General features: G+C 39.7%; 1 protein-coding gene across 3 annotated transcripts in view; it reads right to left on the bottom strand.

Annotated features, from left to right (window-relative positions):
* RSU1 (Ras suppressor protein 1) overlaps positions 1-16,058 on the bottom strand; it is a 196,920-nt gene that overhangs the window by 73,482 nt on the left and 107,380 nt on the right. For all 3 annotated transcript variants that reach the window (XM_041766321.1, XM_041766320.1, XM_041766322.1), the window contains one exon: positions 10,144-10,276. In XM_041766321.1, the coding sequence (XP_041622255.1) occupies positions 10,144-10,276 (133 nt within the window). The remainder of the gene's footprint in view (positions 1-10,143; positions 10,277-16,058) is intronic.

Genomic DNA, 16,058 nt, shown 5'->3' with positions numbered 1-16,058 from the left:
TTTAGCACAAAGTCTGTCACATGGTCAATACTCAAGAACTGATCACTATTATTATTGAAATCGCGAAGGAGAAGTAAAGGCCCTAAACAAAGATGATAAAAGGGTTTTGGAGGATATGGGCAAATAGAAAGCCATATTTGATAACTTGAAGAATACTTGGCTTTCAACACGTAAATACGGGAAGAAGGAACATTCCAGGCTGAGAAAGCAGCACTTAAGGAGATGTGAGGTAGCAAGCAGGTTCCATCTCTGATGGGATATAACCCAGCTTTTGTCCTTCGGGTCCATTCTCAGTGGATCTGTCTAGAAGCTCCACGGTGCCAGATTAGCCCTTCCTTGGCCCACTGCCATAATCCTTCCATCCTAGAAACTAGTGAGAGTCTAGTAACACTCAGTACAGGGCTCAGATGATGGAAAAACTCCCGTCCAAACAGCTCATCTCACATGATGGAGATTCAAGTCTTTTGTGATACCTTCAAAATGGGAAAACAGTGCCAAGAGTATAGGAGACAGAAGGCTGTGTCTCATTGCTCAGAAGGTAGACATGGAGCCCATCCACAACAGAGGCAATCTACCACTGTCTCTGCATGCCATGTCAAAGAGTCAAGCTTAGCAATCTCATCCCGGAGGAAAGGACTAAGCTCGATAATTCTTAACTTTGAGGGACAATTGTAACAGAATTCCAAAGAAAATGTAGATCCTATTTTACAATGAATGCTATATGCTTCACATTCGAATATGATGTTTCCTATTCTTCAGTCTTCCAGTTAGACCCAAAACATTCTACTGGAATAAAACAAAGAGAAGAGGTTTCACCTAAGAAGATAACCATCACCCAGCTGACCCTTTGCATGAAATTATGAGTAAGTTCTCTGATACCGGTTGTAAATATAACATACAACCAACAAAAAGCACAGTCTTAAACGATCCTTTACATGCCACTTTCTCTACCCTATTAAGATGCTCGTTGTTTCTTTGATTTATCTGATAATAAATTTTTGATGACTGGTAAGTCTCATAAAATTGTTCTGGTGCTGACTACACTGATTAATAAGTCTGAAGAATCGAAAGTGTCAGGAATTCATGTGTACGAATAAGTTACTGCCAAACATATATTAAGTATTCCATAAAATATAGAATAAAAAGGTTGATCTGGTAATTTTATCTTCTATCCATTTTTCTGTGACAATTTATATTCAGGGTCATCATCATCTTTCGTTGCCTTAAAAAAAAAAATCAATGAAGTAAATCTGTATGTGGGCAAATTCGGGAATTAGGTTAAATTTTAAAAAAATAATGAACTAATATAGATAATAAAACACGTATCCCAGAAAAAAAAATCAGAATTAGAAATCATTACTGGGGCAACTTTGAGATGAGCTAGTTGGAATCACTCCCTTTGAGATGGGGAAGCTGAGCGTGGGTGTGAAGAGGCCGTGCGCCACCGACAGCTGAGACCAGAAGCCCAGCTCTAGGACCAGTAGAACAGCTTCTTTCCCTTCTTTTTCCTCAGAGCTTCACAGCACAGTATGCCTGTGTCTTTATGCCACGGAGCACCGTATGAAAATACGCACTCCATCTGTGATCTCTCTCTTTCTCTCTCTCTCTCTGCTGGGAAAGCAAACCAGCTTTAATTACATGAGAACAGAATTCTCTGCCCTGTTCTTAGTAGTCTCAATCTTACCCATTAAAACTTTAGAGATCTCTGAAGATAAGGTAAGAAAAATGAAAGTTATACAGCTCCAGATGTGGTAACTGGGAACTCTTGTGATGAGACAGGAAATCTCGACGCTTTATGGAGTAAGATGCCAATAGCTACAAATCAGAATCACAAAGTTCCAGGGAGAAGATCCCTGACCTACTAGTGTGGGTCCCATGGCAGGAAGCAGACAGGAGGCACAAAGGCCCTCTGTCTCTTATTCCTTCCAGAAGACTTGTGGACAAAATAGCATGGAGTCCAGCAGTTGGTGCTCCCTGTAACCCTCCCTTCTTGAATTCTCTAGCCAAATATGACTACAGCAGGGGGCTTTGACAGGTGCCTTTCATTCCCAAGTGCCCTTTAAATCCTAACCAGTTTCTGTTTTAACGTGGTCCACTGTTAAAAGACTAGAAATAAAAAAACAAAACAAAACAAAACAAAAACAAAAACAAAAACAAAAACAAAAACAAAAAAAACTCCTCTGCCAGAAACAAAGCCTATCCCGTGTCCCTAAAATCAAGCAAGAGTCAATCTGCATGCTTTGGAGGAACATCTAAGTCGAAAAGCCAAGCATATTAGGAGAAGCCTGGGGGAGGGGAGTGGATCAAGCCTCACAGGGTCATTTAAACCTACTCGCTAATAAAGAAAACATGCCTATCATGAAGTTACAGGGGCTGTGGAGGAAAAGAGTAGAGAGATGCAACAAATGGAGAGGACTGGATACTATTTCTGGGCATCTGAGTAACCAAAGTGTTATAGGTTTAACTGTATCTCTATCTGCTCTCAAACTCATTTGCTGAAGCCTTCGTCTCCCAGCACCTCAGAACATGACTACGTTCATGTCCCTATAAAAATGGGAAATTTGGATGTAAACAATGATGAACAAGCATGGAAGTAACGTGTAGAGACACATGGAGGGAACGGCCATCTGCAGGCCAAGGAGAACGGCCTGGAACAGATCTTTTTGTCGGAATAAAACCAACTCCACTGACCCCCTGATGTCAGACTACCAGACTTTCAGAATTCTAGAACTGTAACAGAATACATTTCTGCTAGATGGCTCAGACAGCCAAAATTGGACAAAACTAGGTATCAGCAGGAAGGAAAAGAAAAAGCCACGTGCTTACTGATAAACCTGACATATAAAACAACCAAAATCTCAGTGATTATTTTTCTTTAAATATACATTAGCTAAGTGGATGGAGAATCAAAAGTATGTACAATCTGAAGGTGGCGGAACAGCCTATGTTCCAAGTGAGACAACTTAAAAATTAACTATCATAGTGGTAATAGCATTTCCTGACTGCAAACTTTTTATACCATGAATCTTAAAAATACCTGTGAAATAATATACAAACACAACTGGATAAAGTATGAAATGTTGTTTCCTTAGTGGTTGACAAGTAAAATGGAACACCAACAAATGCCTATGAACAGAACTCACAGCTGAACTTTTTATTTGATAAAGCTGACTGAAACTCCTTTCATAATATACATTCTAAGCCAGAATACCTGACAATATAGAAGAACCATGAAGTGCCAAAAATTAAAAACCCCTCAAAACCCTCCAATAATTCTCTACCAGAATAAGAGACCAGATCTCAATAAATAGGAAGTATGTGATAAAACAAGATATCACTATGTAGAAAATAGAAATTACAGGGTTTCTTTTATTAAAGAAGTGCTGCTTATTAATTTATCTCTCAAATAAAAACTGCAAATGTAGGCAATAACTCATCTTAGCTGGAGAGAAGGCATCAAGCATTGAACTTTAAGATTACTGGGAGTTTAAAAAAAAAGTTGTCAATATGCAGGGCTGATCAATTTCATTTCATTGAGGAGATCAATACTCAATAGTTCAATATGATTCTATCAAGTGAATATCATCTAAAAATGGAACTCTTAGTAGCTCTTGAAGAGGAAGTAACCTGACACATTTCCTTTTTAGAGGGCAGGCTGACTCTAGCCTATGTTGATTTTCTTGTGTCAAGAAGAAAAAATTATCTATATTCTATTTACCTTAAATTGATACTGTAACAAATCACAATGTACATTATAGTCCAGCTATACAAGACAGGCTTAATGCAAGCTTGACAATCAACATACAAGTTGAGAGAAGGGGTGGGGAGGGAGGACATGATTATTCTGCTCTTTAAAGTCATATTACGTAAAAGAATGAGGTTCAGAATAAACATCATTCTTCTTTTGATGTGAAAGTTGTGGGTTTTTTTCCCATTTATTCTAAATGTATTCACATTTTTTTAATAAGAAGCACACTAGTCCCTGAATAAAATGCAGAAGGATGGACAGAGGTTCTGCTCATTGATTAAACCTGACGGGGCCCATCCCCACAGAGCTGGCAGGCCAGCATAGTGTGGCAGCAGCATGACCCCACTGGAGGACCACAGTGAGCATGGGTATGAGAGGGAAGTTTCTCCAAGTCTGCATGTATATCTAAGTCAGAGTAAAAAACATGCAAGGATATCTATAAAGATGAGGTTTCCTAGATACCTTCAGGAATACCAGGTAGCCCCCTGCAGCTGGTTTTTAAACCGTGGCAGGGTTGATCTTAGACCTATATAGGTTTAGGGGCAGAGGTTCCCTACTCTCTCTCGGAATCCAGGTACACTGGCAATGTCAAACAGGAAGCACCTCCCATTTAAAAAACTCAACCTCTTTTGCATGAGCTATAAAATTATAGAAAAATAAAGCTTTGAAAGGCAAACAAAAACTTGATGCTTTGAAAAAATTGTGAACATGCACAAAGAAAATGGAAAAATACTAATTACCTTTGAAGTATACCTGAATAATAGCGCTCAACAGGTTAACATAACAGCAGAAAAGCAAAGATCCTTTCAAATGTAAATTACATTAAGTAATCAACCCAAAAACTTGAAAGGGAGACAAAATTGTTATGTACTCTTCCTCACAAGTTCTGTTTTCTTCCTGTTACCTTAAGAGGGAGGTATTAACTTACCAGGGTAATGAACAGCTCTTGGCTACACAGAGCAACAGGTGAGTGACGGTGCCAAAGATTGACAGCTGATATTATGTCCTGATTTTAATTTCTGACTTACATCTACTCAGTGGAATAAATAAGTCTCAACTCCTTGTGCTGGTAACATACAAATGGGAGAAAAAGGATTGCTGTGTAATTTTACCAATGAAAGTCAACACGGAACATGATACTACTACCCAAAATATACCTTATGGGTTTCCCTTTCCTCTTTGCTGTTTCTTAGCAATGTTAGGTAAAATGTAACATATTTGCATGCAAATAGATCCAGAGATGTCAGAAATTTGAATTGTACTTTTTGTATTACAGAGGAAATGTGATAATACATTTATTAACTCAAGAAAGAACCAAAATATACATATGTAACATCTATAAAGGAAATATAAATTACCAGGAACCCAATACACAGTCAACTTTTAACAATAAAAACAATCTTTCATGTCCAAAGCTTCAGGGGGGAAAAAAAGCTGGTTCTTCATTTTCATGTCTACTATCCAGAAATACTGTTTTTCTCTGGCTTAATTTGAGCTATTTTCAGATACAGTAATGAAAGAAAATTCTACATTTTTCCTGCCTTCCTATGTCACTATGTAAAATTCAGTAAGTACTAGAAAGGTCCTGGAAGTTTAACCCTCTCCTTCATCCTTCTGTGATATTTATAAAACCATCTGCTAGTTCTGGGCATCCATTTATACTTCAGCAGAAAATAATAAGGTTTGGAGAGTTTTCTTAGATGGGATTTCCTTCCAGAAAGGACTGTCTCAAAATGAATGAGATCACCTACTCGGTTTGAAATGCTCTGGCCTTTTGGTAGGCCAGATATATCTGTTATTCAAGGGTCTTCTAGGTCACTGACTCAGTCCCCATTAGAGGATATGCTAGTTGTTTAATAACAACTAATAAGCTAGTTGTTTTACATCCACCACAGACTATACGCAGGCTTGCATGCAGTACAGAAAAAAAAAATTATTAGTTTTAACTGAACAAATAAGTTCACAAACAATAACCAGCAGATAAAAGTATCCCTCCTTACAAATCAAACAGGATGACTTACTTTGTTAGATGTCCAGTGAAAAGAAATTGCCAGCATTTTTCTCATCACTGCCCACGTCCACCAAGTATTGCTTTGTTAAAATGTTTCCACTAACTGGCATGAATAATAGTATGGCCAGTCTTCACTCAAGATTAAAGAAGAAAATAAAAATGTAAGTGAGTGTGGTGCCTTTCCCTAGAGACAAAGGCAAGTCACAGGACAGGAAGAATGACAGGGAAGCATCCTCTGACTTATGCCACCCTGGAAATGAGGCTTTAGGACTGCCATGCTTTGCAAATTGCAGCCTTCATGAGGATGCCTGTTTTCCAAATGCCTCTTTCAACCACCACATTTTCAGCCTAACATTTGTCAAACCTCTTCTTTTGTTAAGAGTTAACTTGTCAGCTTTTAAAATGGCTTGCGGTTCCTAGCCACCCTCCTTGATGGAAATGTGAAAAGTGTGAGTTACTCCCTTTCACAAAGAATCTTGTCAAGGATCCTGACTCTAATCTGACTTCTCCTCCTAGGGGGGAAAAAAAAATCTACCTTCTGGAAACTTAACAAGTCGTGACTATTCTATCATAATTCTGCTTCACAGAAATAAAAGAGGTCACACAAGGAGAAAACCACCACCCAATACAGAGTTAAGAGGTGACCAGATAGCTCAGCAACAGCCTGAAAATGGTAACCCACTCTACAGTTTGCTCCTCAACAACCCGAGCAAATGATTGTACTTGAACAGAGGGAGTAACATAATGAATGGGAATGCAATGACACCAGCCAATATGTTCCCTTTGCTGAACGTATGATAAATGAACAAAGAGTAGGCCCCACCTGAGAAATGATGAGGAGGACATGATGAATGCCCAAAGTGTACTCAACAGAACAAGCACCTGAATAACGACACGCGACATGCTCCCGGCCATACCTACCCACACTCCTTGTGCTCAAGCGCACAAGTTCCTATCTTCACCATGTTAAATCATCTCGGAGGATTTTAATTCTTCCTGAACACTGATTTCACTGTTTTATTTCAAATGTCCACGTCCCCTCTTGAAGTCCATTAGAGCCTGAAAATCAGATAATCCATCTTCTCTGCCTGTCGCTGCTCTAGACTCAGAAGGCCTCTGAGGATGTGCCTGGAACATGAAGGTCACTGTGAAAGTCGACCACAGATGTGGACAAAAAGGAAACATGCCAGTAAGTTCTTTACTGATCTCACTTAGGTAATGGGTCATTTAGTTAGAAAAAAGGAAAAAAGGGAAGGAGATTCATCGGCAATTTAGGTGCCAAAGCAAAATTAAAATATGCTTTCATGGTAGTCTGAAGATCAATCTATAAAAAAAGGTTTTTTATTGGAAGGGGTATATAGGGCTTATAGAAAAAAGAGGCAAGGAAAGGGGAAGTAGAAACTGCACCTTTTAGAAGAGAATACCGAAAAGAAAGATAAGAAAGAAAGAAAGAAAGAAAGAAAGAAAGAAAGAAAGAAAGAAAGAAAGAAAGAAAGAAAGAAAGAAACTGAATATGAAACTGGCTTTTTCAGAAAAAAGTGAGTGCCATGCTTCTTTAAAAATCATCACATACACAGCTTCAAGCTAACTGTCCTCTCATTAGGATATGGCTGCTTAAAAAAATTAAAGAATTATAAAGAATTAAGTTGGGTTCTGGTTACATGAGGCTATAGTCATGTAGAGCCATTCATATAAAAGAGAAACTTTACATGTTAAAGCTCTGTGAAACATGATGGTGGCATTTTTGTGTATTTTTTTTAAGACTAAGAGTCTCACTTTCTGTCTGTCTTAATTAATCATCCACGTGTTTGGCTAGTATGTTTGGTAAAGGAATGAACACAGCTACTACGACAGGGTGAGCCAAGGCCAGAAAACTGAAAAAGAGAGAGGCTAGCGCTCTCCTCCTGAGAACTCTGGGGGAATTCGCCAAAGGTCCCTGCCCTTGAGGAGGTCATGTCAAGTGTATCCTCCTCACAAAGGCTCATAAAGACTCCTCTACAAGCAATGAACAGGGTACTAACTGTTCCCCTCGAAAGGGGTCAACGACTCTCCTATGCTTACTTAAGCTTTTGAATGGTCATCTCACTGTGTAAAAGATAGCATCAGTCTCCATGAGGAAATCAAAAAGGAAGCTAGTAGGCAAATTGCTTAGATTACTCTGATCCTCAAAACTAACATGCTGATAAGAGAGACAGGGCTACAGACAAGTATGTTACCAATTAAAATGTCCCACCATATATTCTCTTTCAAATAACCTACCAATTAACTCAATCAAAGCAATGAGCCTCATTCATCGAAAATACTAACCTTGCTCAAATAACCAGAAATAGTTTATAATATATAATAGTTTTTATATAATGGTGATTAGTTGCATGACTAATAACGACTGCGAGGGAATATAAATTCACAACTTAGTCTTTTAAAATGAAACTAAAATTAGAAGCACTTTTATACACAATGTATTCTAATACACTATAAATTATGAATTAATGGATGAAAGATCGTTGGCCAGAATAAAAAACAGAGTATCTTCTCTAGTTCTAAGTCAATAAAAGCTTGTTTGTATATTTTTCTGTATGTTAAAACGTATACAATGATTTTCTAAAAAGATAATCTACAAACCAAGATCTATGGAGACTCCCATTTACTAACAAAAAATTAGATTCTCATCTAAAGTAGCTGATAGCAATGATTGACAATTTAAAAGGAACAAAATGAACAATAAGTTGCCAATTTGCAATTAATTTTCACACGTTTTCATAAAGAACTAATTTCCAAGGCTGAGCTATACTCATATTTAAAGAAACTATAGGGCAGCCCGATGGCTCAGCAGTTTAGCACCGCCTTCAGCCCAGGGCATGATCCTGGAGACCCTGGATTGAGTCCCACATCGGGCTCCCTGCATGGAGCCTGCTTCTTCTCCCTCTGTGTCTGTGTCTGTGTCTGTGTCTCTGCCTCTCTCTCTCTCTATCTCTCTCTCTCTGTGTCTCTCATGAATAAATAAATAAAATCTTTTTTTTTTTTTTAAAAAAAGGAGAAACTATACAGTGGCACATAACTATGTGGCTCAGGAAACAATAAAACACATCTTACACTTCTCTCATTTTACCCTTAAGGTAAGTCTTCAGATATATTGCAAATGTCACAGTATTATCTTAGAAGAAATCTAAACCATGCTTTAAGCTGCTTTCGTATAGGAAGATATGCTATGTCTTAGTTCAAACGCCATTGTTCTTCACAGCTCATCTTCTCTGTGATCTGCCCGTTGGAAATAGGATTATAACAGGTTCTGCATGTGTGACCAGGAACATGGTAAATGGGAGGTGGCTCCAGAACCACAGCTGCCCATTGGCAAGCCAGGATTCTGCTTTGTTGGTTCATCCTGACACCCACTATCCCTGCACAGATGCAGTGAAGCCTGTGTTGATGTGTGTGTGGGGGGGGAGAGGGGCGGGGGGGACAGAGGGGGCTCTGTTCTGATTCCAAAAAAGCAAACTCTTAACTGAATGTGGCCTTTAATGATCCTCGAGCTCCCCTCTACTAGCTGGGATGTTAGATTCTCAAAGGTTGGGGCCACACACAAAATCGGATTAAACTGGACTATGGATTTTTTTTTTCCCCCAAGTCTCTTCTACATTTGCTTAAAAGAGAGGAGACCAGATTTCAGAATTAAAGATTATGGAAGCATAGGGATTAATGATCATTTTAATTTGGGGGTGGGTGTGGGATGAAGGGAAAATAATGTCAGAAGATGTAATAACAACAGAGCAAGTAGCGGGTGGAAGACACCCTGACACGACGAGGAAGAAACAGGTGGAGACACTTAGGTTTCGGGGCTGGCACCCTACAAGCTGCCCTGGACCCAGGGCAAGGGCTTGAGGGATTCTGATGCTGTGATTTAAGCTAGCTGATTTCCCCTTCTCTTTTTCTGCCTTTCCTTCTCTTAGGGAGATTATCATCTTCCTAGATACAGTAAGAGCTTCTAAAGAATAGAATGATGCTTTCCTACTAGTCTCTCCTGATTCTATAAATAAACCACTTAACAATTTTGTTCATAACATTTGCTATTCTTTGCATTCCACGGAGAAAAAAAGTATGTGCTGATCTTCATGTGTCTGATGAATTTCGTTGAACGCCATGAATATTCAACCAATTTAATACCTTAAAATTTTTCTAAACAAATTTGGCATAAATTCCCTTCGAAAATGTCAATTAATCTATAAAAAACAGAGACAATTACTACACATGGTTATTAATAAAACATTTAAAAATACTATAAGCTAACTGCCAATATGACATCATATGATAGTTTTTTTTTAAATGAGGTAATTACAAATACTATAAAATGAGAGTCTACTATTTTAGAGAATCATAGTCTACTTACTACTTGTATGTCTCAGAACGGATATATTCAAAAACATGGGACACGCCAAGCTGGAACTGGTCAGCAATTGGGGTAACCCAGGGATTATTCTCTGCTTTGAACACTTGCTTCTGGCCAGTTAAATCCAAGTTTCCTGAAATGACAGAAGGAAAGAAGAAAAGGTGAAGTTCATTTCACCCAACACAAATCAGGCCTAAGAAGTCATACCCAGTAACTATGGTACAACCCCAAGTATCTCTTGGGTCATCTGTATTGATTTTTTTAAAAATCTGTAACTTCAAGTCCTCACTGAAATGAAAGCAATGTTAGCTGAAGTACCCTGGCCCAAGAAATTAGGAAGGAAGGGAAGAGGGAAGTAAACTTGGAAGGGATTTTTGCAAATGCAGCATATGGTTTATTTTTCTATGTATTTGTTACAGAGAAGAAAACAATCCAAGATAGAAAGGAATGATCATCTCAGAACATCCTGAAATTCTACTTGACAATGTACATCACCACTTGTCCATTCTGATCTAAATATAATCCAATCAAAACCACTAGTCATCAAAGTAGAACATGAGTAAAGAAGATAAGAATGCTGCCCAGGTAAAATACTATTGCATCACTCAGTATCATAGGCACATCACAGATTCAGCCCTAAATGAATCTCATTAACATGGTAATGCTAGAAACTCACATCTATAGTGTCCTTATCAGTTGAACAATTACCTTTTTTTTTAAGATTTTATTTATTAATTCATGAGACACACACACACACACACACACTGAGAGAGAGAGAGAGGCAGAGATACAGGCAGAGGGAGAAGCAGGCTTCATGTAGGGAGCCCGACGCGGGACTCGATCCCAAGTCTCCAAGATCACGCCCTGGGCGGAAGGCAGTGCTGAACCACTGGGCCACCAGAGCTGCCTGACCAATTACGTTTAATAAGGACTTCTTCATTTGATTCTCGGGCAATCCCCTAAAGTCAGTAATTGACATCACTTTATAGGTGAAAAAATGGAAATATGGCAAAATTAAGTAATGTCTCCAAAATCGGAAAACTTAAGATTGGGGATGTGAACCCCAAGGCTCTCACTCCAAATCTCAGATTCTTTCTCCAATGTCTGGTGAAGTTATCAGGTTATACAACCTCAATCAACCAAGGATGAGTTAGGGAAGGTAGCATAAAAAAGCCAAGTGCCAAGTGCCACCCATTTGAATATCATGTTAGTAATCAGTTGCTTTCTTGTGTTTGCTTGGTATACTCAAAAGTGGAAGAAGCTGTGTATGAAAAGGCTTTCCATCGCACACTTGCCTATGCAAGAGACTAGGACAGTGCAGTCACGGAGCAGAGATGGATGCAGTTTACCTGGCAGGAGACTCACCAAAGGCCTTTCCCTAAAAGTCTACTGAGGAAGTCCTTTTGCAGACTTTCCCAATCTACAGGTCAATGCTATATAAACAATTATTCTTCCCAAGATACATCCAAAGTACCATGTTTGTCCTGTTTTGCAACTCTACTTGCCAATTTTGTCATAACTGATAACTCAAGATAGGGAAAACCGATTCTGGAATGGAAGTATACTACAAAGCACATAATTTCCTAGCTGATCTGAGCTTTGGAAATGCACAAATATTTTTACTGGGAAGATGATGTAATTAATATTTCTTCTTAAAACAAAATAATTGAGAGTCTCAATCTGTCTTCTTTTTGTTATATGAACTTGTAACTGTTGTGGGGGGGAGGAAGAGAAGACCAATATAAAAGTAATTACAACCTAATAAAATGCTTTTAAAGAAAACAGATATTACCAAATATTATGAGTGAGTAATTCATCATGATCTTTCCAAAGCTCCTTAGAATCTGTTGATGTTAAGTACAAAAATAAGCAGATAAATTTCTCTCCAAGATTATCAATATTGTCAATTTCCTCATCTTAATGGTTAAACATCATTAGTCAGATATTAAATCATTTGGTAAATTAATGGGCTTTATTCTCTAAACCATGAAAATCCAAGAGTTGCACAAATTCTCTACTAAGCTGGGTATCTTACTTCGGTGTGACCCTGTAGGCACTGGGCTATTTGGTTTTTATCTTCACTTGGGGAGGGGTTTTAGCTTTCCCAGGATAAAATTGATGTCTTGTTTAAATTTCTCCGTAATTCTTATCTTCTTTTAGGAACTCATTTGCTACACTCTACGTCCTTGTCCTCTCTTCCCTATCATTCTCTCATAATTTTTTTTCCAATTTCTACTTTTCCTAAAAATGAATTTAATGTCAGAAAAAAAAGTCTTCCATTTAAAAATAATTCCAAACAACAATTCTGTATTTCTTAAGTGTTCTGTTCTAAATGCAGTGAATACATTGTCCACTGTTCTTAGGAAGCATGGTCATTGAGGGAAGGGCCCACATGCCAGGCAACAGAAACCGTGGTGTAACTATTCACTAAGTAGAGGCTGGACATACCAGAGGTGATCACCTCTCTTAAAGTATTCACCAATAAACAAATTATGCTTACATATCTTCCTGCCTCTAACGCCTGCCCACTGACATCAGCATGAAATCAACTACAAAAAATAAATCATGGAAAAATCTATATTCCAAAGTGGGAAAGAAGAGAGAGAGAGAGAGAGAGAGAGAGAGAGAGAGAGAGAGAGAGAGAAAGAAAGAAAGAAAGAAAGAAAAGAAAGAAAGAGAAAGAGAAAGAGAGAGAAAGAAAGAAAGAAAGAGAAAGAAAGAAAGAAAGAAAGAAAGAAAGAAAGAAAGAAAGAAAGAAAGAAAGAAGCCATGAAAAGCATGAATTGCATAGGGAAGTAGAGCAATTCTTAAGCAAAGGGATCTACATTAGTGGCTACTCTGACCTAAAGATCTTTCCTCCCTGTTCCCCAAAATTGTTTATCCTACTGAAAAATAGAGTCTGAATTCCTAATGGGTACAATTCAACCTGATGAACATCTAGGACTCCCCATCATTTATACATTTCCACGAGTTAACTCAAGTGGATTGCTTTCCTTTTAACATTTGGTTCAGACTGGGATCACAGGGATACTATACTGCGTGGAAGAAGAGTGGGAGAAGGAGAGGAGGCAACAAGAAGTACAGAGCACTTTTCACTGTGCTGTATTTTCAGGGCCCTGGGGTCACTGTGAGAACACCCTGACCAGGGTAAGGCTCTAGGAAGGACGGCCTGCCCCTCCAGGCAATCCTCAGCTATTCCAAATTTGCTCAGGGATGAATGATGTCCATAGGATGGTTAAGAGAAAGAGGACTACCTTCGTGGGGTGTATCAGGGTGGAAGGAAGCTCCCTTCCACCAACATCCAAAGGTTGCCCCAAGAATCAAAAGCAGAGGTATACTCCGAGGAAAGCACATTAGAATGGATCATCTTTGAACCTGAGGTCTGGGTACATATTTCTGTGGGAAAGAAGTGTCTACTTCCTACCACCTACAATGTACATACCCACTTGGGAATGTACATGGCCTCTTGTTAACTTATTAACAGCCTCTCACGAAGCCTGCAGCCTTCTCAGAGGTAATCCTCTGAAAATCACGTACTAAAGTTCTTCGCTCCCTGACTGCCACACATGGAAGACAGAGCTAGGGGAATAATGCCAAGAAAGGTCAGCCGTGTTCTCTGGGCCCTTTTGTCTGAAGCCTCTAACCCCTCGGAGATCTGTCAATCCCTAGCAATGTCTCTATTTAAGCACTGTCAATGGAGACAGAAGAGGCAGAGGGGACTGTTAACGACGTCTGCTAAGTAAGAGACCTGGATCCGGCTAGATACATACCCCTCGAGGAAAAGGAGTGTGAAAGTTGGGGTACACACAAAGGACCATGGGACAGATCTTCACGAGCATTTCCATTGCTCTCACTTCACACTCACCTGTGCATTCTAGCTAAAGGGGGAGGGGGCAGGGGACAGGGTTGCCCTCGCCCAGCACCGTCTGTTTATTTTGGTACAGAGCAATGCCAGTCGATCGGGTTCCCAGGTCTTCACAGGGCTACCAGGACTGGGAGGCCAGTAGAGAAGAGCGATCCAGGTTCCCTGGGGGGGGGGGGACCCCCCAAACGATAGCTCTGTGGTCAACACCGTGCTTTCTTTGTAACAAAGAACTGTGAAAACCATGTGTAACGTCCGTGGCCAGCCTTAAAGCTGGCAGCTCTTTGCAGGTGACGAAGATGGAAATCGCACAAGCCAAGCCGGGCACTGACTCTTCAGAGTGATAACCAGGCTTGGCGGAATAGAACATGCTTCTTTTGTTTTTGCACCTAATGTCACTGGCAGAGAATACAGTCCTTCTTGCCTGGCTGCGGCGGCTGTAACCCTCCCGGCTGGCGATTTGTCTCCGGCCCGGGATGCAGCAGTTTCAGAAGGGGGTTAATATAATTAGAGTAAAGCTGGGCCATTATACTGTGTGAAAAGATGACACCCGTCTCATCTTGGCCCAGCAACAAGTTACCCTTGCCTCAGCAGAGCTCATCTGTCAGCTGTCGGAGGTAGGTTCCCTCTCCAGTAATAACATGCAGGAAGCATCTCACCCCGCTGTCAGGATGCAATCCCCCGAACTGCCGCACGCTTCGGTGCGTCTAGTTAGGTGCCCTCACCCGGCTCCTTTATTAGAAGCCTGAGCGGCGCTCCGGTGGTGTTCTAACAAGGAGCAGGCAGCAGGATTAAGCGCTGTGACAAAGAGGATCTAATAAGCTAGAAAGTGGTGCATCTACAGACACGCTGGCTGGCTCCCAGACATAGATTCACGCTGCTCCCTCTTCAGTGGGAAGGCCCAGGCCACAGGGGAAGCCAGCCAGCACCGTGATTAGCGGTGACCCCCTGACCGATGTGGCTATGAAGATCATATATCACTCAGGGCCGCATTCTGCAATTGCAAATTGGATTTTCCATTTTATTACCTGCAAAAAGGACCACATATGCTTCTTTCTAGAGCCTCTAGTACGGTAAGCTTTGCCGTGCGACCGTAATTTTGTAAACACTAAATCACGCAAAAACAATTGTCCTTGCTGGTTATAAATGGGATGGAAGGCAATAGGCAATTGCGGCTCCATTAATAAACATGGTCATTTTCACTTATGGAAATCGGTTATTTTCATAATCGCCTTGTTAAGGATTCTTCCTGAGTACTCCAAATCCTGAAACATGTGGCCAGTAAACATTATTTATCATATATTAAGCAATCCAAAGGATCTGGGCAAATTTTTCACGTCATCAAAGCAGCATTCCCTCCCTTCATAATTCCAAAATACCACAGAGTGCTTTTTAAATTAATGCACTCTCAAAGCCAGGAGCTCACTCACAGAAATCTAAGGCCATGGTCTAACAAGGTAAAACTAGCAAACCATGTGTAAAACTAGTACACATCATTAGTGTACTAGATTTGCCCAAATGCAGGTAACTGATTTGCTCTGGAAGGGGTCTAGATGGGACATTATGACAGCTGAAATATCACCTCTGCTCCTCAGTGAGTGCATACACAGAAGCGAACCACAAATGACTCCAACACAAAATAGAAGCTACATTTAGGCCGCTCCATACATAAAGAGATATTCTACACATAAATCTCTGTAATTCTTATTACTAGATATCACACAGCTAATTGCAGAAGTACATGATTACAGTTAACAAACTGAAGATGGAAGCTTCCTCCTACATTCTCACTTCTTTAGCCAAACACTTTACTGAGTAGAAAATGATCATAAGGATAACATAATGCTTATTATGTTGTTACAGTAAATGTTTGTAGTAATGAAACACTGGAAACAAGCAGAATGTTTACCAACAGGTGAGCAGCAGAATAATATATGTTCTAGCCTTACAATGTTCAAAATGAATGGAATAGATTTACTTGCATGCATTCACCTAGAAAGAGGTCTATACTGTAATAATAAAATTAAGAGTATTCTAAATTTGCTATGGTTTA

Source organism: Vulpes lagopus, chromosome 8, assembly GCF_018345385.1.
Source record: "Vulpes lagopus strain Blue_001 chromosome 8, ASM1834538v1, whole genome shotgun sequence".
Lineage (NCBI taxonomy): Eukaryota > Metazoa > Chordata > Mammalia > Carnivora > Canidae > Vulpes > Vulpes lagopus.
The sequence above is the reverse complement of the archived record's forward strand: the minus strand, read 5'-3'. Positions and strand labels throughout refer to the sequence as shown.